Genomic DNA, 21,724 nt, shown 5'->3' with positions numbered 1-21,724 from the left:
CCCGCCTCGGTAGGAGCATCCCTGAGCATCCCTCCCATCATCCCTTATCGCGCAAAGGCGGTCCTACTTGGCACACTCGGGTTCCTGCTGTGACCGCGGTGAGGTCACCGCTTGCACGAGGTGAAATTGGGTTGACAGCGCGCAGTGCCCGTGTAGCAGGTTATGTAGGATGGGGATTGGACTGGCACTGGCAGAATCATGATGTGAGGGATCCGTGGGAGCGCTCTGGTGTTGAGCGGGCACGCATCAGTGATGACGGCCACGAGCGTCGTGGGCAATGGAGATAAATAACCCACCTTCGGCCGACTTCAACGTGTCTTTGTTCCGAGAAAGGCCACTATAGGGCGGCATACTCGAGCTCAAGCTATAGCGTGGTGTGGTCAATCGGTCTGGTTCGACATGTCGAAGCCACTTTCAGGCTTCGTACCTGTGACAATAGTTGCGGAGTCCATCAAGGCACGAGATGGCCCTCCAGTGAGGTCACAGACCATCTGTCTTCTCATTGACAGATGTGTTGAGTACTACTTAGTAGGCAGCGTTGCCTTGCGAGGCATCCTGTGCCCTGTTCCCATTGATCGTCCGGCCATATGATGCACTCTGATGCATTGAAAAGTTGACGTCTAGAACCCGAGAAGAGATAAGCTGTGGATTCAGCCTGATGTCTTACGCCGAATCCCGATACATACACACTCACCTATAGCTACGGGGTACCGTACTCACGGTTTCGTTACGCAATCCCGACTCGTACCTTGATGATCGTCCACGAGAATGTGCGAGTCACAACTTGCGGACGAGTGCGGCTTCGCTTGGGCGCCCCCGCCACGTGTCCACATGGCATTACGGTACTGAAACAGCTTCATCAACTGGCCGAGACCAAACTTCCAACTTATCATCACGTTGAAGGAAGACGACCAAGGATGTCTGGGACCTAGGAGGAGAGGATAAGAGAGGAAAGGGAGGGTCCGGGGCAGGATGCGCTGCTTAGTCAGCAAGCGAGGAGAGAGAGCCGCGCGAGACAGAGAGAGGGATCATCAGGACCACCATGACGACAACTGCTGTATGTGCAGAGACTTTGAATCTATCGAGGCTCGACTGCTCCAAAGTCCACCTCAAACAGAATGCTGTGCAACCAAATCACTCAGGCCCTTGTTTTTGCGTCTTCACGCAGCACCAAATATGATTTCTCAACGGTTGCAGCAATTTGCGACGCGCGTCGGTAACTAAAGGGAGCTACCGGATGACACTCTTCCTCTGGTAAGTCGGCAATATACTCGTCAATATGTGAAGGGTATTGCTGACAACCGGCGTCCTCTCGTTAGGTCATACATCCGTGGTCGGGGGTACGGGCCCTTGGCAACGCGCTCTTATGGCACCACATTCACGACATTCTGGAGACGACGTATTCAGGCGGACAGAGGGCATTCGCACCAGCGAAGTAGACTCACTTGAGCACACACGCTTATTCTTGTTTCCTGCAGACCCTTCTTCGCAGATGAAGATAGGCACCCAAAGTACCCGCGTTGGGCTCAGCATTCGTGAGGCTCGGGAGTCGAGGCCGAGGTCTTGTTCCGCGAGGCGGGCGCCCACAAAGTCCGAGCGGCTGTGCGCCTCGTGGCGTACCCAAAATTGTCTCTCCAACGAGCTCCGAGGATAAGCTTCGAGGTGCCACGCCTCCGCGGCACAGACAGAGCTGCGCATCTCGGCGTTCACTTCATAGCCCCCAAATTTTCTGGGCCACGCCAGCACTTTCTTGTGCTATATGTAGACGTAAGTCCAGCCTGTACTTCAATTTACAGACGCGCGCTGACTTGTCTTTCGACCACCACCATCGCTGATACCTGTTTGATCAGAATCTACACGACAGGTCCCAGCTCAACTGCCGCACAACTCCCTCTCACGACCTATCATGACGCTCACGACGACGACGCCACTGATCTGTGCTCTGCTAGCGCTTGTGTATACCCCAATGGAAGTCACGGCGCGGACGTTCACCGTCGTCAACGCTTGTCCGTTCACCATATGGTGCGTCGTGTGTCGTGTGGAACTGTCTTCCCGTTCGAGCATTGACCCGTCTTCTACAGGCCTGCGGTATGCGCTTACAAACTGCGGACGTCATTCAAGCTGCAGACTAACCCAGAAACCGTCTACGTAGATGTACACGGACCTTGCTGCCGGCACTGCCGTCCCCGACTTCCCAACGGGGTAAGCCTACTGAACACTTCTGACCTTCGAGGGGGCAGAGCTGACGGAACTCCGCGGCGCAGATGGGAAGCGCCGCCTTCGAACTCTGTGACCATCGCTGTTCCGGACAACTGGAAGGCTGGTCGGATATGGGTAAGTGAGCCAAGGCTCGTTGCTTGCTCTTAGCATCTGGGCAAGGGGCGTATCGGTGCGCTTGGCCTGGTCTTCTTGGGCTTGGAGGCTGTGCTAGCCACGAGCCAAGAGTGCCCTTAGGCCTCGTTTTCTCGAGTGCGGTGTCCCCGCGCGTCTTCTCAGTACAGTGCCGTCACTGCGAGAGTTGCCCCTTTCGACTTGAAGCAGTTGTTCCCTTTGTCATTTGTGAAGGAGCATGCGTAGAGTCGATTGCTGACAATATCCCAACACAGGGAAGACGCGACTGCGACTTTACCATCACTACCGGTCCCACCTGTCTCGACGGCTGGTGCAACGGCGGGCTGCTATGTGACCCAACGACGGGTACTGTGCGTCGTTTTCCCTCCGCAATTGTATGTAATCGCTCATCACACTGTACAGGGCGTGCCTCCAGCGACTGTCGCAGAATGGACCCTCCAAGGCGATGGGAACCGGGATTTCTACGATGGTGAGTGCGTCGATATCAGCTGGCCGGTGGTGGCATCGAGTGGCTGAATCATCTGCAACAGTGTCCCTCGTGGATGGATACAACCTTCCCATGGCCGTTACGAACAACGTGAACTGTCCAGTAGCAGACTGCCCTGTTGACCTCGGGCCGAACTGCCCCGCGCCGATCCAGGGACCGTTCGACTCGACCGGCTTTCCAGTTGGCTGCAAGAGCGCGTGCTTTGCGAATCTTGACGGGAACCCGAGTGCGTAGCGAGATAGACGATCGCGCCACCACCCTCATACTGACACGACGATCGCGAACCGCCAGCTGATTCGCCCAACTGCTGCTCCGGAAGCTTTGGTACCGCCGCAACATGTCCGCCATCAGGCGTTCAGTATTACGACTATTTTAGTGGGTGTAGCTTCTGTCACGGCGAAGCAAGGCGCTCACCACGTGTTTTCTCTGCAGAGGGCAACTGCCCGAACGCGTACGCGTATGCATTCGACGAGTCGAGTGGGACTGCACTCTGGACGTGCGACTCCGGTCTCAATGCCGACTACACGCTGACGTTCTGCCCGTATGTTCTTCGTAAGGTTGTGCCTGCGCTTCAGCTGACCCTACGCAGCCCTGGCCAGTCAGCGAATGCCGCAACCGCGTCCAATAGCTCTGCAACCGCAGCGACTTCCGCTCCTACGAGCATGTCACCTATCACCGGAGGTTCGTCGTCAGTGCCGCCGAATTGGGCTCGCGCTGATCTACTTCTCAGCTTCAGCTTCAACAAGGACCGCCTCTGCATCTGTGTCAGGGACCTCAGTTGGCGACAGGGGCGTCCCGAATGGGGTCGTGCCGAGACAGCGTGGAAGTCCGTGGTGGACAGGGATACTCGTGGCTGCGGCTGCGATGTGGTTGTGATGACAGATGCGGGACTGTGAGTCCCGTCTTTGCAAATGTATTCTACCGGACGCCGTCGACGTCTCGTATGGATTCCAGCTCGGAAGCATGCCGTAACAATTTGACTGGGCGAGAGGCGCTAACCAAGTTAGGCTGTGTAGGAGGCCCCATTTGCATATCCTCTTGCCTCCATCGTACGCGACGACGACGTCTTGGCCGCATTGCTCCCTTTTAGACTCGGCGCATTACCGCATCGCCCAGGCGCGCGGCGTCGAGCTGGGAAACCAGCGACGCGTTGTACTGAACGCCGCGCCAGCGGAGCGATATAGCGCGAGAAGCCCGCCGTAAGATGTCGGCGCATGCTGCGCCTTAACGCCTCGCCTCTGCCTCATGACTGCACGCACGCTTCTTCCACCACACACTGACTCGCACTGCAACCGATAAGCCGGGGGTAGACCCTGGATTGGAGCGCAGCGGGCAGCGTTTGCGGTAGGTTATTCCGCTTCCAGGCGATCTGGTCTTGAGTCACGGCTCACCGCCCCTTGCGTCTCCGACCCGCTTCGGATGTACGACTCCCAGCAGAAAAACATATAAGGGGAGCGTTGCAGATCACGGAACTTCACCTTTCCGCAATAGCGACCCCTCAACCCACCCATCTTCCAACGTCCAACACACATTCCGCTTCAAGACGAGCATAATGCGTCGCTTCTTGTCCCGTCGCGGCACCGGCTCTCGGTCCGAAGATCCAGAGAAGTCCGAGAAGACTTCGTCCAGGCAGCTGCCAGGCGGCTTCATACCCCAACCTCAGTTCTTCAACAGGCACGGCCAGCTGGTCGTGCACGAGGACGGGCCCGAGGATGACGACTCTACCACGGCGCTCGTCGCTTCCGCCGCACTACCCCCGCCTCCGAACCTGAAGGTGAAGCGCGTGGACTACTTCTACAGCTCGTGGTCCAAGGCGTGGAAGTACCGCAACAGTTCGTCCAAGGTCAAGGCGGATGTGCTCCAGACCATCGGCAACGGGGATACGGGTGGGGTCGACCCGTGGGTCTCGTATTGCTTCGTCGTCGTGCGCAAGATTCCGCAGCCCGTCGATGGCGAGCAGGGCGAGCCGACGTTCCAGGTTGTTGTGAAGAGTCCTTACCTTCTCATCGCGCTCAAGGATGTCATCCAGAAGGTCCAGGGCATCTCGTGGACTGCGGAGCCTTTGGAGGTAAGCCCCAGAGTCAGCTGAGATCGTGCCTCGACGCTGATGTTCCTGTTCCAGTTGGACCCTTACCTCCTTCTTGCCTTCCTCCCCCGGTTCGAAAGCTACCTCGAGAATCTGCGAGCGAAGCACAACATCACAACAGAGGAGTCCTATGTCATCAAGTCCGTGACTGTCCTGGTCGACTATCTCCGGAAAGACTACAGCGCGACGCTCTCGAAGGTCGCGAACCTCACAGCTCACGGAGAGATCACCTTCGACACCCTCTTCGCCGTCTTTGTCCCCCGCACGACCGTGATCACGGAGTGCCCCGTCACCGGCGAGCCGCGCGCGTTCCAGCTCGTCTCCGCGACAAAGATCCAGACCCTGTCTGGAGGCGTGTACGACCTGATCTGCGAGAGTATCGACGCCGTGGACGAGACGGACGCTTCTGGCTCGATGGGAGGCTACGGCGCAGGCACGTTCAACCCCGCGCAGGCCGTGTACTCGTCTTCGCCCTACCTCCCACCGCCGCCGCCGCTTCCAGGCGTGGTCGATGCGGGAATCAAGCAGGCGAGCGGGAAGACGTACGGGAGAGTGCAGAGCAGGATGTTCCTCCCGGTGTTCAAGGGCACCGTGAAGATCAACTCGCTCGACGTCTATCCGATCGAGTTCCATCCTAATGCGGGCCAGCTCGAGATGTCGCTCGTCGCACGCGGGAAGAAGTGGGTGTCCTTGAAGGGAGTTCACCACATGCAGTACACGGGGCGCGCGACGTACACGCTCTCGGCTGTTGGAGGATGCAAGAAGAGCGTCAACTACAATGTAAGTCTTTTGTCTGTTGCCCGCCAACGTTCCGATTTGACCGTCACGCGCACGCATACAGGTGAAGTCTCGTGTCATGATCGACCGAGGTAGGTTAACATGTTTTGTATTCCAGTGCAGAGTCGCTGAGATTGGTATACAGGGAGCTTCCGTCGCTTGAACCCCAACTACGAAATGCCAGTTGTCAAGTCCGAGATGCCCATGTTCAATCCACCCGGGCCCGATCAGTACGGAAACTATCCCCCGACACCTCCGCCGATACCATACAACCCAAGTGAGGATGCATAGCTCTCAGCACGCAGGCACCAGAGCGAGAGACTGACATCCATCGTGAACAGATAGCGCTGTGCCGACCTTCCAGGCACGGTCCAGACTACCGCGCGAGGATGTCGAGTTGACCGAGGACGAGCTCATGCTCACCTCCCCAGTCCTCTACGGATTCAGCTTGTCCGACAAAACATGGTGTACGTTTCATGCATGACAGTTGCTTCATCCGACAGACTTGCAAAGAACTGACTTGACACCTCTGACATCCTTATGATATGTAGTGGAGTTCAACATCGAACATGTCCAGCCTATCTCGTGGAACGACGAGGCGTTCGCGAACCTCGTCCTGCCCGAAGAACACAAGGTCCTCCTGCGCACGCTCGTCGAGGCGCACGACTCGGAAAACGGGTTCGACGACTTCATCGAGGGCAAGGGCCAGGGCCTCGTCATCAACCTCTTCGGCCCGCCGGGCGTTGGCAAGACGCTTTCCGCGGAGGCGACAAGCGAGCATGTACGGAGACCGCTGTATGTCGTGGGTGGGGGCGACTTGGGCACGAATGCCGCGGACCTCGATGCCGCTCTGAACCGCGTGTTCGACATCGCGACGAGCTGGAAAGCGATCGTTCTCATTGACGAGGTATTTTGTTCTTGCGCTGCGCAGGCTGTCTTTGACTAACCTTCGGTCTCGCAGGCCGATGTCTTCCTGGAGCAACGGTCTCTCCATGACATGGAACGTAACGCCATGGTCGCTGTATTGTACGTCTTTATCTAGTATGCTCTGGCCAACGCTTCACTCATCACTCATCGTAACTCGCACACTCTGCAGCCTCCGTCACGTCGAGTACTACCACGGCATCCTCTTCCTCACCACGAACCGCGTGAAAGCGTTCGACGAGGCCTTTCTCTCGCGCATTCACGTCGCGCTGCACTTTCACGAGCTCACCCAGGACGCGCGCAGGCAGGTCTGGACGGCCTTCCTCAAGAAGGTCGGCGTCGAAACGGCCGCGTTCGGCCCGCACCTCGTCGACAGGCTCGCGGAGCGCGAGGTCAACGGCCGGCAGATCAAGAACGCGGTGCGCACGGCAAGCTCGTTGGCGATGAGCAGAGGCATTCCGTTGAGCTTCAAGCACCTGGCGGATACGCTGGACGCGATGGAGGAGTTTACGGCGGAGTTCGCTGCGATTGGGCGTACGTGAGGGGGAAGCTTTGCTGTATGTATTGTATACTGTACGTGTGTTGTATCATACAAGGGGCTGAGGCATGTACGACGCTTGAACTCCTCGACATCGTCGTCGAGCTCCGTACCGAGGTCCAAGGCCTGGTCCAGCAGGTTGCGGGTGGCGGATGCTGGCGCTGGGGGATGGCCTGGTCCAATTGAGGGGCTACCCCTGTGCGACCCTCCTCTGCAAACACTTTACATATCACCACTTCTTGTCTCGGATTCCACACACAGGTCTCAACATGCCCACGAGTCCACTTCTATCACTTGCCGCAGTTGACCACCTAATAGACTACACCTCCTTCAAGCCCCACTTGCACGGTCCACTTGTCGACAGCAGTCTCTCCGACGCCGACCTCGAGCTGCGAGCCCGAAACTTCCTGACAGTCCTCGACTCTAAGTTCCGTCATGGATACAACACACCAGCTTGGACGGGGCAGCTGTACAAGGGAATGTTTTCGGTGAAGCGCACCATTGACGCCATGTACGAGACTGCCGACCTCCTCGGGCTCAGGAGCGGCCGGAGGTATGTATGTCTCCGCGTGCATCTGTGCGTCCGCACGGCGGCGGACCAAGAATCCACTTCCAAGTCCGGAGGGCCTTTTGGGATTTGAATTGGCGTGCATTTTCTCCGCGCTTGTTTGTGATATTTGGTTTGGTCGTATCTGGGGTAGCTGTGAGTACCTGTGCGCGTTGAGCGATAGAAAATGATCATCTAACCTCTCAGGATAGTGTCCCACGGCTCAACCTGGCAGGGCTCACGGAACATAACGATATCAGGACGAACGAAGAGAATGGTAGGGGCAACGCCCGTCCCGTCATTGCCGTCCACTCATGCACTCCCTTTAGGTCATGGCCCGAGATGGATACACTTGCATAAATACTGGAAAGGTCGACTACCGTGCGTCGTGGACGTCACCCACGGGTTCAAGGGCCTATCTTAAAGTCGTGCCCATATGCGATTCGGTTCTTCCAGAAGTACGTATACCATCACTATGCTGCGTATCTACCTGTGCAGCTGCTCACGGCCCCTAACCCCTAGAACCCAATGCTTCTCGACTGGACCATAGACTTCTACAAGTATTACTTGGGTGTAGACGTCACTTCAATCAGTGCCGACATCCCCAGCAACTGTCTGCTTCTCGACGACCGCTCCAAAAAGGCCTTCTGCGACCATACCTGGACGTTGATACCTACCGAGGTGAGCACCGGACCCGAGGGCCCTTCGCCTTATTATTTATGTCTTCTATGCCTCATTTCGGCCGCAGACTGCAAACCGATACAGGGTGGTCGACATCACTACCGTTGCCCACGATGTATTTGGCGACTGGCTGAAGACAGAGCGCAACGGGGAGTTTGTCACCTTTGTCGACCATAGCCCGGAGGTGACCCACCTAGCGGCCTTTGGTATTTCATCGGCGTCGTACTGGCCATGATCGCCAAGATCGGGTGGTTCTTTGGCTATTCTGCGCATACCGAAGATCCCCATCCAGAGCCGGTGCTGCCCAACCGGGACGCGTTGCTCGTCCACGCTGCCTATACGACCTTCCTACACCTATCTTGGCTGCTACCCCCGCCCGGATACTTCTCCACTGTGGAGGCAGTGATTGAACTCTTACGGTTGTGCTCTCACTCACGTCCCATGTCTTCCTGTACAGTTCACTAGTCCCATTGCTACCGTTGCCACCGTCATCATGCAATGTACCATTAGCCTAGTGATTAATCCATCTGTTTCCTCTCTCAGTCTCTCTCAGATGAACAAGGTGTCATGCACGTTAGTATCCTCCTAGTACAGGCCGCCCTGTCCGACTGAGACCTCTATGTAATTGCAACGCATAGTACAAAACCCTACTCCCACTTGGAGTTGCCAGTTATATGCTACGCGATGGCAAGGAAGTCACGTCCATCACCAAGCGTCGGACCCGATGCTGTAACTGTTTCGGCTAGTCTGACTTCCATCAATAAGTACATTCGTCAGGAGCAGAGCGAAGTCTTGAAAGTAGCGAATAGGATCTCCTCGCGGGTCACGCGGCCCAACTTATACACTTATACACCTCTTCTACAATCTGCAGAAGTCGCGCGTTCAAGGAAGAGTCGGAAGGTGTAGGGGTGTTACTGGACCCGCGGAGTGAAAACGGACGTCGACCAGCGGAACATGGTGGTGACGAACACTGTGACGACATGGCCTCCTAGGCCAGGGTAGAGCATACGTATTGACCGTTGAGCAAGGCTGCACTACCTCGATGAGGTCGCTTGTGTCTCTGAAGCCGAACGAGGATGGGGTCTTGCCGGGTATGATCACGAAGAGCGAGGATGAGACATAAGGCTCGGTCGAGCCACAGCGTGGAATTCTCCTGGTCGGGGATAATCTCTGTCTTCATGCGATTGACGAAAGAACGCGACGCTATGGCGGCTGCGGCGAACTGGTTGATCTCAGCGTTGGAGGTCGTCCACCGCTTGGATAATTTGTGCGCCAGATCAGCTATCCGTCTTTGCCAGGAAGACGTTGAGACTACGAGCACACGCGAAGTGCTCGGCCTCGAGGGTCATTGACGGTATAACGGGTAAGGGGGGCAACTCTTCCGAGCGGCGCGCATGATGTCTGCTCCTGCTCCTGCTCCTGTCGCGACATCTGCTTGCTGTTGCCCCAACCTGCGATCTCTCTCTGCTAACACTCCTGCTCTTCGCCCGAACCTCGTCAGGTTTGGTGATCGCTCGATCACGCTCTGGGCGGAGGCTTTCAATCTCGCGGTCTTTATGCGCAACGCATCCTGCATGTCGCGGAGCGTCCTCTCCAGCGCCTTGTACCGCTCGGCGAGCTTCACCAGCACCTCGGTCTGGACATGTGCCCTCGCTGTGTCCCGTTGCGCCGGCACGTTGTCGAGTGTGAGGGAGAGGGCGAGTGAAGAATGAGGGGAGGTGCGGCCAGACGCGGGCGCGGTGTGGTAGCCAGATGGTGGTGGGTGGGAGTTGCGTTCGCGGCGCTCGGCGGTGGCCAGCTTCAGGTGGAGAGAGCTGCACTCACGCGTGGGTTTGGCGACGGGGTCTAGGACGTCTTCTGAGTTGGGAGAGGCCTGGCCAACGGTCTCTGCACCCGGCGCGACTTGATTGCTCGCTCCTGGCACAGTCGAGGGCACGAGCGAGGAGTGGAGCTCGGGCGGGAACGACAAGTACGGGATCTTCTGGCGGTTTCAGTTAGTGAGGATCTGGCGTGTTGCTGCGAGGATGTCCGGAGTACCGCCCTGCGGGCGTGATGGTAAGATAGATTAGTGGGGAAACGACGAGGAAGTGCCAAGTGGCACTGTGGTAAGACCTACTCGCATATGTGCTCGCTCTCGCCTGTGTCTTCTGCGGTGTATCGTGATGAGGCATAAAGTAGAGCAAAACGTCCCTACAGCTCAGATGAGCTTGTTGGCGATCTCCGCACCGAAGGTGACTGCAGCGATGTGGATGTCAGAGGGAGCTTCGGCGAGAGGTTTGCACGCGGACATACGGAATAGCACTTGGTGACGCACTATAGGAATGCTGTCCGCGATCATGTCCTGCTCTTAGAACCCATTCTCGATGTCGTACAACTTCTCGACACAGAGGGCAGCAGTCTTGCGTACGCATGAATTGGCATCCTAAGGCACTTTTACAGGGTGTCGCAGAGGTCGTCGATGATCGAATCGCGAGCGCGCGGGCAAGAGGGTGTGCGCCATGAGGATCTGATTGATTCATGAGATTCACGTGTTGCATTGAGGTAGGCTGCGCATAACACATACCACATTCAGCTTGCGGGCAAGGAATGATGTTCCACAATACTGCGCCTTGTTGGAGTACGATGGGTGTGTCTCGAAGAATTCACGCTCGACCTCTAGGACAGAGCTGATTGAGTCAGAGGCCACGGTTCACTAATGGTACATATCCCAGCCGGAGAGGAGAGAGTCAATGATGACGCCCTATTGGTACATCTAGACACTCACATCAGGTCGACCTTCGTCGAAACACCAATTGTCCGTCGACCCTCCGGATCGACCTCCCGCGCCAACTTCAACCCATCTGAGTTCTCCAAGTCCGTGTTGGCTGCGGTGATGGCAAGAATGATATAAGCTGGTCTCGAGATATACTTGAGCAGCATGTCCCTGATCTGCTCGATATCGCGGGGCTGGTTGCCGCGGACGCCTTCGGGGGACAGCGTAGGTCGCCATGTTAGGAGCCAGAGGGACAAGTGGCTCAATGGTTGGTGGCTTCCGGCGGACTTGACGCATAGATGGTCTTGACACAACCAGCGCGCAGCAGGAGAGCATGTGTAAGAGACCCTGAACGTGCATGAGAACTCGACGAAAGGCGCACTCACCGATTTTGTGCAGAACAAAGACCACCCGCTACCCTTCGTCCTCTCTGCGTCGGACCTCCTCCTCAACCAGCCTACTCCTACAGCCTTCCGAATCTCAGGCAAGTTGTGCCCGCGTTGAATGCTCACAGCCAAGGACAGTCAGCGATGTCGAGCTTGTAGGAAAGATGGGCGGTGGAAACTGAGAGGGGTTACAGATTTTGGATGAGCTTCCGGATGACCAGACATATTCAAACGAGACGTACCACCAGGGACGGTATCACTCGGACGGTACAGTGGTGAGCGTGAGTGGGCGAGGGCAAGAGCGGGCGCGCGCTCCTTCGTCCGGAGTCTGACAGAGTCGCAATTCTTGACGAATTCCCTATGCACAAACTGACCATTTTTGTGCCGTAGCTGCAATTTAATTACCGGAGCACACCACTCAAAATTCGTTTCTAAGCCTCAAAGGGAGTGGTTGAGGCTGCACGAAGTACACAGGAGGGTACCCTTGTGAGCGCTAAGGCCGCAGCCTGGCATGCAAGAGGGTATGATGTCCACGGGGATCAGACAACTGTCCTGGTGATCGCAAATTGGTCCGCCGTAAGTGGCTCGTCGGTCCTGTCTGTACGGCACCTTTGTCAGTCCACTACAGCGTCAATGTCCTGTTGCGGGGAGGATTCTGCCAGCGCTATATGGCGCTTCGGTCCGTCTGTTATCGCTCAACTGTCCACAGTTTGAAGAATCTAAAGATCCACTGCATGGATTCCCTTCAGAATTTCTGAGACAGTTCCCAGAAACCCCTAGATACAGCGAAAAATAATCAGCTGGTGACCCATGGCGTTGAACATTCTCCATGTTCCTGCCAACTTCAAGTGCCGGCATAGCGCGCACAGCGGCGCTAGTGTGTCGGCAAGGTCGGGAGAGAGCCGAGGCTAGCCGAGAGGGTGGGAAGCATAGCGCGCAAGCAAATGGGCAGGTTAGCGCCCGTTTTGGATGCATGCAATACAACACGAACGAGAAGGAATACAACGAAACTGATATTTTTTCTGAGACGAAAGGCTTCAGAATAGGTAACTTCCAAATTTTCAAGAGGAACGGATGAGTGGTGGAGGAGATCCTTCAAAGTGCGGACAGTGTATCGATAATTTGGCGTGGAGGAGCAAACGCGCGGACAGGTTAGCGAAACGGCCGGACATGATACCGTTTTGCGCCTGGCATATTCGCGCAGGCGCCCTAACTCGACCTGGGGCTGCGCCAATGCATGCCTGGCATGTACGTACAACTCGAATCATCTAAAGAGGTGCATACCCGACTTGTGAGTACTCGTCGAGGGCCAAACTAGCGTCGTCTGGATCCTGTTCAGCCTCGACTTGTGCCTCGGGCCTGCCGTCCTCGTCCTCGATCTCGATCTCCCACTCCGGTACCTCACCGCCCTCGTCCTCTTCACTCCCGAGTCCTCCATCCAAGTCATCCATAGCCTCATCAAAGCTGGCGCGTTCTTTATGAAGGGCGACATCCACTTCCCCGTCCGCTATCTCTGGAACTAACCCCAGGAGGTGCTCGGGGCGCTCGACCACTGCGGGAACCTCGTCCTCGAAATCTTTGCTGTCCGAGACGACATCTTGCCACTCCGGATCAACATTGACGTTACCATCGCCACTGTCCTTGGTCCGCAAGACTGCCACCACAACGGGTCCGACGATGCCTGCGATGCTCCATGTTCTGTATCGAAGTGTCAGTAATCGAATGAATTTGCACGCGGACGAAACAACGTACAAGCCAAAGAAACCACCATGTACCGCGCGCTCACGCAAAGTCACCAGGTCGGCGAGGATGATAGCCGATAAGGCCTGTATACCGCCACCGCCGAGGCCTTGAACGGTGCGTCCTGCGATAAGCCTTTGCATGTCGCTCGCCCCGCCGCAAAGTCCACTCCCAAGAGCGAAGAGAGCCAATACGCCGAGGAGTGTGAGGCGTCGTCCGAATATCTGCCCCATCCCACCGCTCATAGGGAGGAATGCGGTGGATGACAGGGCATACGCTGAGCCCACCCATACGAAGTCGTTCGCATGCAGCTCTTGTGAGCAGAGTGGTAGCGACGGCAGAGAGTTCAAGCGCGGAGAGGAAGAGAGCGACGCAGATTGATGCACCAGAACGCGAGGCCCTTCTTGCTGTTGTTGGTCTTGTCTGGCATGTCAGCTTTCTCTTCGATCGTAACGGTGTTGTCGCCCACGGTGCTGGCGCGGAGTCACTCTGCGGCGAGCACGTAGTTCAAAGTCCTCTTGTAGCGCTGCTACTGAGAGACTACGAGAAGCAAGATGGTACGTGGCTGACCAATGAGGGTGATGCACGTCAAGTTCCCAAAATGAAACATAGGGACGCAAAACGTTTTGCGTCGATGCGAACGGTCGATGACTCGGAACAGATATGCCGACTTCTCCCAGTACGAATGGAAGCTAACCGTGGCATTTTGGAGCCGTTAGCGCTTCGCCGAGGAAGCTGCGCCCTTCCGTGAGCGGCATAGGATGTGGTCGTGTTCGAAGCTTGACTATGCCTTGAGAAGCAGTCGTGAATGTCCGAACGGTACTCTCGGAATAGTACAACCTACGGAGCACAAAGGCCCGGCAATACAAATCAATAGGTCGAGTGGAAGGATGCCCTCTGTATCAGCGGAAATGATTCTGACGGTTCGCGCGCAGTACTGGGTATGGGAATACGCACGGAAGCTTGAAATCGCGCGGCTTGGGACAGGGTCCTTCACTTGAGCCTTCTCACCGCCAGGGAGTGACCAATCTTATGAAATGCGACATCCTGGGACGCTGCAGCCTGTACCAGCAAGGCACTGTGCCCTTGAGAGCGGTAATTGGGCGTCCGGGCTGGTCGCATCTTACGTACGGGAATTGTGGGTCCATGTAACCCGGAACTGCTACAGCGGTCGTCCCCCCTCATTGAGCGTCCACCGGTTCTGATTTGGAAGAGTTCATGAGAAGGACTGACCTGGGTATATACAACGATGTGGATTGCATCGTTCATCACCGAAGTTCCGGCGCTGTTAGCGGGCACGGCCTGTTTTAGCGGGCGCGGTCAGTGAGCGTCATGACTGCGAGAAGACTCGGACGAAGCGTGCCTCAGGGTAATGATGTGGACAGCTTCGAGCAATAGCAGGTGGGTTTGGTCACGGAGCGGTCGTATCGCAGTTACGAGGAAGCTCGCCCGCTTCCTGATCGTTATGGGTTGCGAGAGGCTAGTGAACCCATATCCTATGACAATTGCATCGGGCATCTATGACGCCGCTCATGTAGTACGTGCTCCGCCGAGCTCTCCGCTCCGCTCGTGGTAGCTCAGAGTCAATAGTAGTCGGTGGGAGATCCGAGCTATCGCGAGCCACACCTGCGCATGCATCAGAGGAATGAACCGGCATAGTGTCGTGAAACTCACGTTGCACAACAGGTACGAGCGTTTTTCTGCAGCCGGATCCCGCAGGAGATAGAACCGCAGGCCGACCCCCAGCTATCAGAGTAGCATCTTGCGTGCAATAGTTCCAAGACACAGAAGCTTGCTGAGCTGAGATCAGGCCATGTATCAGGCGGTGTTGACGCGGTATGCACTGAGAAGGATTCCAAGTGCTTCGCGTGGACCTGAGACCGCACGCCGTCGAAGCTCCGCTCACCTCTAAGTTCTGTATGTGGGCTTCTTTTTGATACTATTAGGAGCGTACTGTATTGGCGGCGGAGGAGGCTAGTTACAGCTAGGGATCCTTGGGGTCCTGGAGGAAGAGTCGAGTTGCTGGCGCTGGCGCTTCCTCAACGAGAGCCGCCAGGAAGCTGGGCGCCTGCCGCGCCGTGCGTCCTTAGTTTCCGACCTCTTCCGCTCAAATTATCTCTCATATTCTTCTAAAGTTACCAGTGCCTAGAACCTATATCAACTAAGGGGATGCAATGCCTTGGTGTAAGCTTATGCAAGATCATTGGTTCGACATGTAAGTAGAGTCCTTCGTTCTCCTACAGCGGTCATTACAGGCTGTGTGGTCCCACTTCCATCCTCCGGTGTGCCGCTGCATCGTCACTTCTTCCATCAGATTACACACAGTAGATTGTTTTGGACTCACGTAAGAGCGGTTGGACACCATCGCTGAAGATAACACAGTCAGGGTTAGGGCAAAAACAAGCTGACATAGTAGGTATGCGCCTCTTCAATCGCATGTCATGCCCCTTCCCTTTCCTACTCACACTTCCATGCAGCTTGGACTCATACCCGAAATGGCCTCCATTTCTTTCTTTCTCGGCCTATTGGCTCTGGCTTCTATATTCGTCCTTATACGCATATTATGTCGCTACCTCAAACGCTCTCCCCTGGACAACTTACCAGGGCCTCCGTCTGGCTCCTTGCTTCTCGGTATGTATCACGTACCCTTGGTTGAACAATCCCATTTACTTCAGCCTCCTAGGAAATATACTACTTCTCCGGGATCCGGTCACCGCTGGCAAGTTTACCGCAAGCTTATGCGAGACATATGGTCCTGCGCATCGGATTCACGGCGTTCTAGGTGTAAGTCATGCTAACTCTGGTACACATCCCTCATACGCCAATCTTGCTTGTCAGGAACGGCTTCTTGTTGTGTTTGACCCAAGAGCGCTCCATTGCATCTTCGTTCAAGACATCGATAACTTTCCGAAGGAAGTCACTCCGTTGAAGTAAGTCTAGCCCTCCCGAGTCCGACGAATTCCGGCTTATATAATGGCATACGGTAGCACTCTCAGCCTTCTGCTTGGACCCGGAATCTTAGCCACAAATGGCTCCCAACACCGTCGCCAGCGGAAGCTGCTGAACTCCGCCTTCTCTCGGACACATCTGCAAGAAATGTCATTGACCGTTCATGACGTGGCTTACAATGTGCGTATATATTATATGAATCACGTTTTCTCCTGGTTCACATTGCCATACCCTCACAGCTCCTTAAAACCATGAGGGAACATTGCAGAGAGAAGGGCCACGAGCTCGACATCAATGCATGCATGGCGAAGACGGCACTTGAAGTGATGGGTAACGCATTCCTCGGATACTCATTTGGTAGTTTCGTGGAGGATGGGAGAGACACGCTCGGCGAGTCCTTCAAACTCTTCTTGTGAGCTCTACCTATTCTTGCGCTTGTCACGCTCATCTGACAGCATGGTGGCAGCACCATGATCGGGAAGGTCCCATCCATTGCCTTCCTTGTCCCTGCGTTGTCGCGCTTTCTCCCTGGATCTCTCATCTTCAGGCTGTTTCGTCTCGTTCCTTTCTCTCCGAATCTCCACCGGTTACTCGACATCTCAGAGAACTTGCGACGCCGTGCAACGGAGATCGTCGAAATGAAGAAGGCCGCGCTACTCTAGGGCCCAGCACGAGTTAGCAAAACCCGTGGGTACCCAAGGATAAATCCGTGGGAATACCCATGGGTAAGTACATCCGCGGGTATAAGTACCTGTTTCCCACGGGTTTTCAAGGATGCGGGTTTGGCTAGGTAAACCCGTGGGTACCTGCACAACCTAATGTTGTAGCCACTAACCGTGGGATTCTGATGATATAATATACATATGTTTCCGATCAAAACTGAGTGTGCTATGTTGAAAATAAACTTGCCCAAATCCGGAAGGATGGGCTGTCTTTCGCGCCCAAGATGGTAAATAAGCGCCTGTGAGCACGAAAGACAGCCTATACTTCCGGATTTGGGCATGTTTATTTTGCCTCTAGCACACTCAGTTTTGATCGGAAAAATTTGTGTGACATATCATTAGAATCCCACGGTTCGTGCCTACAACATGAGGGTGTTACCTGGGTAATCTGCAGGCTGCATAAACCCACGGGTATCCGAATATCATACCCACAGGTATGGGTAATCCGTGGGAACATACCCGTAAGGATGCGGGTATGAGCTTTGGATTTTGAAAACCCGTGGGTACGGATAACGGGTACATCCGCGGGTCACTCGTGCTGGGCCCTACGCTACTCAGAGGCGACAAAGAGCAGCTACGGCTTGTAGATGAGGGGCAGGATATCATGAGCATCCTCTGTACGTGCGCTTCGTGGCTGTCGTCTCCGTGTCATCACTCATCACTTTCCTAACAGTGAAGGCCAACATGATGGCGTCGGATGCGGACAAAATCACTGACGACGAACTGATCGCGCAGGTGTCGTGAGTAGTGCCTCCCTCCTGCCTTAGGTTGTGCTCAATAGTTCTCATATACACCGCACCACAGGACCGTCATGGTCGCCGGCCTTGACACGACCTCGAATGGGATGTCCCGCATGCTCTACCTCCTCGCGCAAAATCAGGATGCCCAGGAACGCCTTCGCGCAGAGCTACTGGGAGCACAAGGTCATGGCGTTGACAATGCTACAGGTCCCAGGATCCCACACGACGAACTCTTGAAACTACCCTTCTTTGATGCTGTATTCCGGGAGAGCCTGCGTCTGTACCCACCCGCTGCATTTATGTTACGCGTGTAAGTCCGTCCTATGTTACTTCTGGTCTCTGCTCTGCACCCATCGCTCACGTTCCGTATTCAAGAGCTGCCGAGGACATTGTAGTTCCTCTCACCTGGCCCGTCCGCGGGAAGGACGGATCCATGATGACTGAGATCCCGGTGCCGAAGGGAACGCATCTAGTTCCGAACCTACGGGCCTGTAACATGAATAAAGCGCTCTGGGGGGAAGACGTCCTTGAGTGGAGACCGGAGCGTTGGATGGAGGAGCTTCCAAAGGAGCTCTACGAAGCACATGTACCCGGAATATACTCGAACTTGTATGTATCCTAATTCCTTCTTTGCGGTCTCGGCGGGCCCTGACTGATCCTCTTTAGGATGACGTTCTCTGCTGGAGGGCGGGCTTGCCTGTCAGTCGTTTTTCTCTTAAGATGTTGACTACGCGGAGACTGACGCTAACGTTAATAGCGGATTCAAGTTCGCCGAACTCGAGATGAGTAAGTCAGAGTCGCGATACTTTACAAAACATCGTACTGATAATCTCGATGTCAGAAATCGTGCTGTCGGTGTTGCTCACCACGTTCAAGTTCGAACTAACGGACAAGCCCATCACGTGGAATTTCTCCATCATAGAATACCCGACGATGGGCGATCGCAGCACGAAACCCGAGCTGCTACTCAAGGTCACACCCCTCTAACTTGGACTGGCTGCGCCACCCTGTATTTATTAGCTGTTTCTCGTCGTATGTGAGGTTCAATGTCTGTCCGTGCCAGTGGTCGGATTCTGCCATCCTAGTTGCTCCATTCAGGCTGTTCCATACGTTGCTCGAACGACAATCTCGATTTATTCCAATTCTGCAAGTACTTGAACAGTAACGATCTGTGCGTCGTATTGAATCTAGTCGTTTCCGACCATAGACGCTTGGGTTTCCTCGATTTCAACTTGAATTCGCGAAGTGAGAGTGCTCGGTGTCGCGAACTTCAACGTCGTCGACCCCGTCACCGGACTCCCCGGAGATCGCGCAGTGGTCTCTCGGGATCCTGCATGACACCAGAGCGTCGCGAGAAGCCCGCTGATAATCTGAACGTACACGTTGACAGACATGACCGCCATGAGGGCGATGCCAGTATCGGTGATGATATCGGTGGAGTCATCTGTGCGGGCCAAGATGAGCAGGACCACATTGAAAATCACCGGAACGACGAAGTTCGTGAGCGCGATGTAGAAGAGCGCACGAAGCCGCGCCGAATAGGACACTGTACAAAGGCAATCCTTAGCTACGGCTTGGGGTATTTGAGAGACGCGAGACGTACTGCGGCCTTCGCTGCTAGTTACCTCCTTCTCGACGGGTTAAAGGCTTCTCAGCGCGCCTCCTTGTCGGAGACGGAAGAGGAACAGCGAGGACGCAAGGCTACATGTTTTGTATCAGTGCGATGGGGTGTCAGACAGATGCGCAGGAAGCTCTCACGTGTCGTAGACCAGCCCCATACACAGCTCGGCTGTTACAAAGGGAATACGCCGGCCAACGGCGTTGATTCCCCACAGGTCCCCGGAGAGACGGAGGGCACCGCTTATTTTCTTGAGGGAGATAGCATGGTTGACTATGCGGGCCACCGTTAATGCCATGGTTGTCCCGTATATCATCAGGGCGAGCATCCGGGAGATGGTTTGGGGTGGGTACACGGCGAAGATCCTCACGAAGAGGATGCATTGCACACATAGAGGAATGAAGAAGTAGAGGCTGGTGAGGGCAATGATAAACTCTGGGCTAACTTGACGCCCCATAACAGAACGGGACTAGACATTATTAGTCGCGGCTAGTGCTGAGAGGGGGTTAGACACTCACTACGGTCGCTATAGAGATCCCTCCGCAGAGGAACCCCAGAACAACGCTGAGGACGTTCAAGATGAAGATGGCCTTCCTCTGGATCTCCGGCTTGGTGAACATGAACAGACATACAGCGATGGGGACGAGAAGAGCAGGAAAGACAGTGACGACGATGAGGATATTGACTACACCATCGAAGGCGGTCTGTATTTCTGGCGGTATAACCAGGGGAGCTAGAGGGACCGGTCGAGCAGAAGCCGGAGACATATCGCGTGCGCTGCGAGTCTCAGATATCGCGACTTATGCGGGCATGCCATTTATACGGAAGGGCCCATGGAAGGGGACTACGAAGATGTACCGGCTGGTTCTTGCGCGCGAGATACGAATCTCCTGCGTGAACACGTAAAGAATCAGCCTCGTCAGATTGAATAGGGAGAGAGAACTTACTACTGGGAACAAGTCAAAAGCTGAGTTCCTGAGGTTCCCTCAGTCACCCACAAGCGCCAAGTGTGTGGAAGTTTCTCATGCTGTTTGCCAGACATGGGTACAGACATATGGGCTAGGAAATAGACCGTGGCCTGAGATCCTGCCTTTCATCAGCCCGGGCGCAGCAAAGCCATAGCCTCAGTGACTCCTCCGGGTTCACAAAGAGTCAGGTTCTGGGGTGTGGCGAAGACGAGAGGGTCCTGGTCACTCACGCCCCCTACGGGAAAGACGGCGTGCAAGGCCGCTAAGGAGGAAGAATACGACCCCCGTATTCCGAGGTTAGAAAGACACAGGAGCAATTTTCGAACATCTGCTTGTCGTGCGCGGCGTCACCGTGTCCCTCAACGATGTACCAGTGGCTGATGAGAAGGACGGCATTGACGTCAGTACATTGCTCGACTTTGGGACCGACTACTACTGAAGAAGATGCGCCATAACGCGAGGTCTTTCTTGTTGCTGGTGAAGTCGTCTGGTGCGCCGGCTTTTTCCTCAATTGTTACGGCGTTGTCGCTCATTAGCGGAGGTCCCTCTGGGGCAAGGGCATAGTTCAAGACCCTCTTGCAGTGGTGCTGCCAAGAGCCTATAAAAACCTGGCTGAATAGGTGAGGTTGATGCACGTACTTCTTCGAATAGTCCGGTAGGATAGAAGCTGACCGTGGGCGACGGGTGCAATATTGGGCTGTTGGCGCTTCGCCCGAGGAAGCTGCGCCCATCCGCGAGCCGCATGGAATGTGGTCGAGACTTTGAAGTTCTACTATGTCCTGAGAAGCAGTCGTAAAGTTTTGAATGTATTCTCGATATACAACTTACGGAGCGGGAAGCCCTGCCATGAAAAAAAAAACACCGCCGGATTCATCCGGAGTCGCTCCGTGTGTTCGGGACGCTCATGATGCAGCATTTCAGCGGAGGTGAAGCCGAAAGCTCGCGCGCAGCACCGGATGTGCAGATACTCACTGAAGCTGGAAGCCGTCGCGAGTACTAGTGCGCAGTGGACACATCAATGATCACAACGCTGAGCATTGTGTATAAGGAGAGACTCCAGACCGCATCTAGCTGGGTCACGGAGACGGTTCATATCTTGGTGGGTTCGAAAGGGGCCGTAGCTTTGGGCTCGTGGTGACAGTGAATTGTTGAGGAGGACCGGAGTCGCTGCCGCCGCTTTGAAGAGACTAGTGACTTCAAGTTCCCACGACTTACATACTTATTGAGTACTTACTTATCCTCCTCCGCCACACTCGAACCCGTCTGTTCGCTGCATCTTCGTCATCCTGTGCTCGTATTATGTTCAAAATCTCATCAAGAGATGGGGTTGACCGTGGAGGCCTCGCTCAGGTAGTTAGTTGAAGGAAGATCGCTCCTGAGGCCTGAGGGTTTGGTGCCCCACTTCACCATTCTCACTATCACGGTCGACGGGGCGATTGTTGCATAGCCGCGGACGC

General features: G+C 55.3%; 8 protein-coding genes across 8 annotated transcripts; 4 read left to right on the top strand and 4 right to left on the bottom strand.

Annotated features, from left to right (window-relative positions):
• Nucleotides 1-1,906: 1,906 nt before the first annotated feature.
• On the top strand, nt 1,907-3,735 carry L226DRAFT_461732 (Osmotin, thaumatin-like protein; the record flags this gene model as incomplete). The annotated part of the gene is made up of 8 exons (XM_067675676.1): nt 1,907-2,026; nt 2,153-2,202; nt 2,265-2,334; nt 2,607-2,702; nt 2,755-2,821; nt 2,883-3,065; nt 3,131-3,214; nt 3,272-3,735. 8 exons carry the CDS (start codon nt 1,907-1,909, stop codon nt 3,733-3,735), a joined length of 1,134 nt encoding a protein of 377 aa, XP_067536435.1.
• Nucleotides 3,736-4,262: 527 nt separating this feature from the next.
• Nucleotides 4,263-7,503, top strand: L226DRAFT_533929 (P-loop containing nucleoside triphosphate hydrolase protein). The gene is made up of 8 exons (XM_067680567.1): nt 4,263-4,907; nt 4,962-5,705; nt 5,767-5,794; nt 5,848-5,979; nt 6,044-6,169; nt 6,254-6,609; nt 6,664-6,728; nt 6,799-7,503. The coding sequence occupies exons 1-8, from the start codon at nt 4,392-4,394 to the stop codon at nt 7,166-7,168; spliced, it is 2,337 nt and encodes a 778-aa protein (XP_067536434.1). The 5' UTR covers nt 4,263-4,391; the 3' UTR covers nt 7,169-7,503.
• Nucleotides 7,042-7,976, top strand: L226DRAFT_390841 (uncharacterized protein). The gene is made up of 2 exons (XM_067674482.1): nt 7,042-7,867; nt 7,919-7,976. The coding sequence occupies exon 1, from the start codon at nt 7,317-7,319 to the stop codon at nt 7,803-7,805; it is 489 nt and encodes a 162-aa protein (XP_067536433.1). The 5' UTR covers nt 7,042-7,316; the 3' UTR covers nt 7,806-7,867; nt 7,919-7,976.
• A 3,176-nt stretch (nt 7,977-11,152) lies between these two features.
• Nucleotides 11,153-11,347, bottom strand: L226DRAFT_460879 (uncharacterized protein; the record flags this gene model as incomplete). Its single annotated transcript, XM_067675619.1, has 1 exon — nt 11,153-11,347. A coding segment is annotated over one exon (195 nt), but the record flags the coding sequence as incomplete, so codon positions are not given.
• A 765-nt stretch (nt 11,348-12,112) lies between these two features.
• Nucleotides 12,113-12,683, bottom strand: L226DRAFT_533926 (uncharacterized protein). The gene has a single exon (XM_067680566.1). The coding sequence runs from the start codon at nt 12,503-12,505 to the stop codon at nt 12,161-12,163; it is 345 nt and encodes a 114-aa protein (XP_067536431.1). The 5' UTR covers nt 12,506-12,683; the 3' UTR covers nt 12,113-12,160.
• Nucleotides 12,684-13,290: 607 nt separating this feature from the next.
• Nucleotides 13,291-13,575, bottom strand: L226DRAFT_445089 (uncharacterized protein; the record flags this gene model as incomplete). The annotated part of the gene is made up of 1 exon (XM_067674874.1): nt 13,291-13,575. A coding segment is annotated over one exon (285 nt), but the record flags the coding sequence as incomplete, so codon positions are not given.
• Nucleotides 13,576-15,765: 2,190 nt separating this feature from the next.
• Nucleotides 15,766-18,668, top strand: L226DRAFT_545113 (cytochrome P450; the record flags this gene model as incomplete). The annotated part of the gene is made up of 13 exons (XM_067682322.1): nt 15,766-15,921; nt 15,995-16,054; nt 16,109-16,200; nt 16,258-16,399; nt 16,459-16,631; nt 16,686-16,837; nt 17,502-17,558; nt 17,615-17,681; nt 17,746-17,991; nt 18,057-18,290; nt 18,348-18,380; nt 18,439-18,467; nt 18,523-18,668. The coding sequence occupies 13 exons, from the start codon at nt 15,766-15,768 to the stop codon at nt 18,666-18,668; spliced, it is 1,587 nt and encodes a 528-aa protein (XP_067536429.1).
• A 902-nt stretch (nt 18,669-19,570) lies between these two features.
• Nucleotides 19,571-20,006, bottom strand: L226DRAFT_443216 (uncharacterized protein; the record flags this gene model as incomplete). The annotated part of the gene is made up of 2 exons (XM_067674841.1): nt 19,571-19,768; nt 19,812-20,006. Coding segments are annotated over 2 exons (393 nt in total), but the record flags the coding sequence as incomplete, so codon positions are not given.
• Nucleotides 20,007-21,724: the final 1,718 nt, after the last annotated feature.

Source organism: Lentinus tigrinus (genome assembly GCF_003813185.1).
Source record: "Lentinus tigrinus ALCF2SS1-7 unplaced genomic scaffold L226scaffold_9, whole genome shotgun sequence".
Lineage (NCBI taxonomy): Eukaryota > Fungi > Basidiomycota > Agaricomycetes > Polyporales > Polyporaceae > Lentinus > Lentinus tigrinus.
Note: the sequence above shows the minus strand (reverse complement) of the source record. Positions and strands in the feature narration are given on the sequence as shown.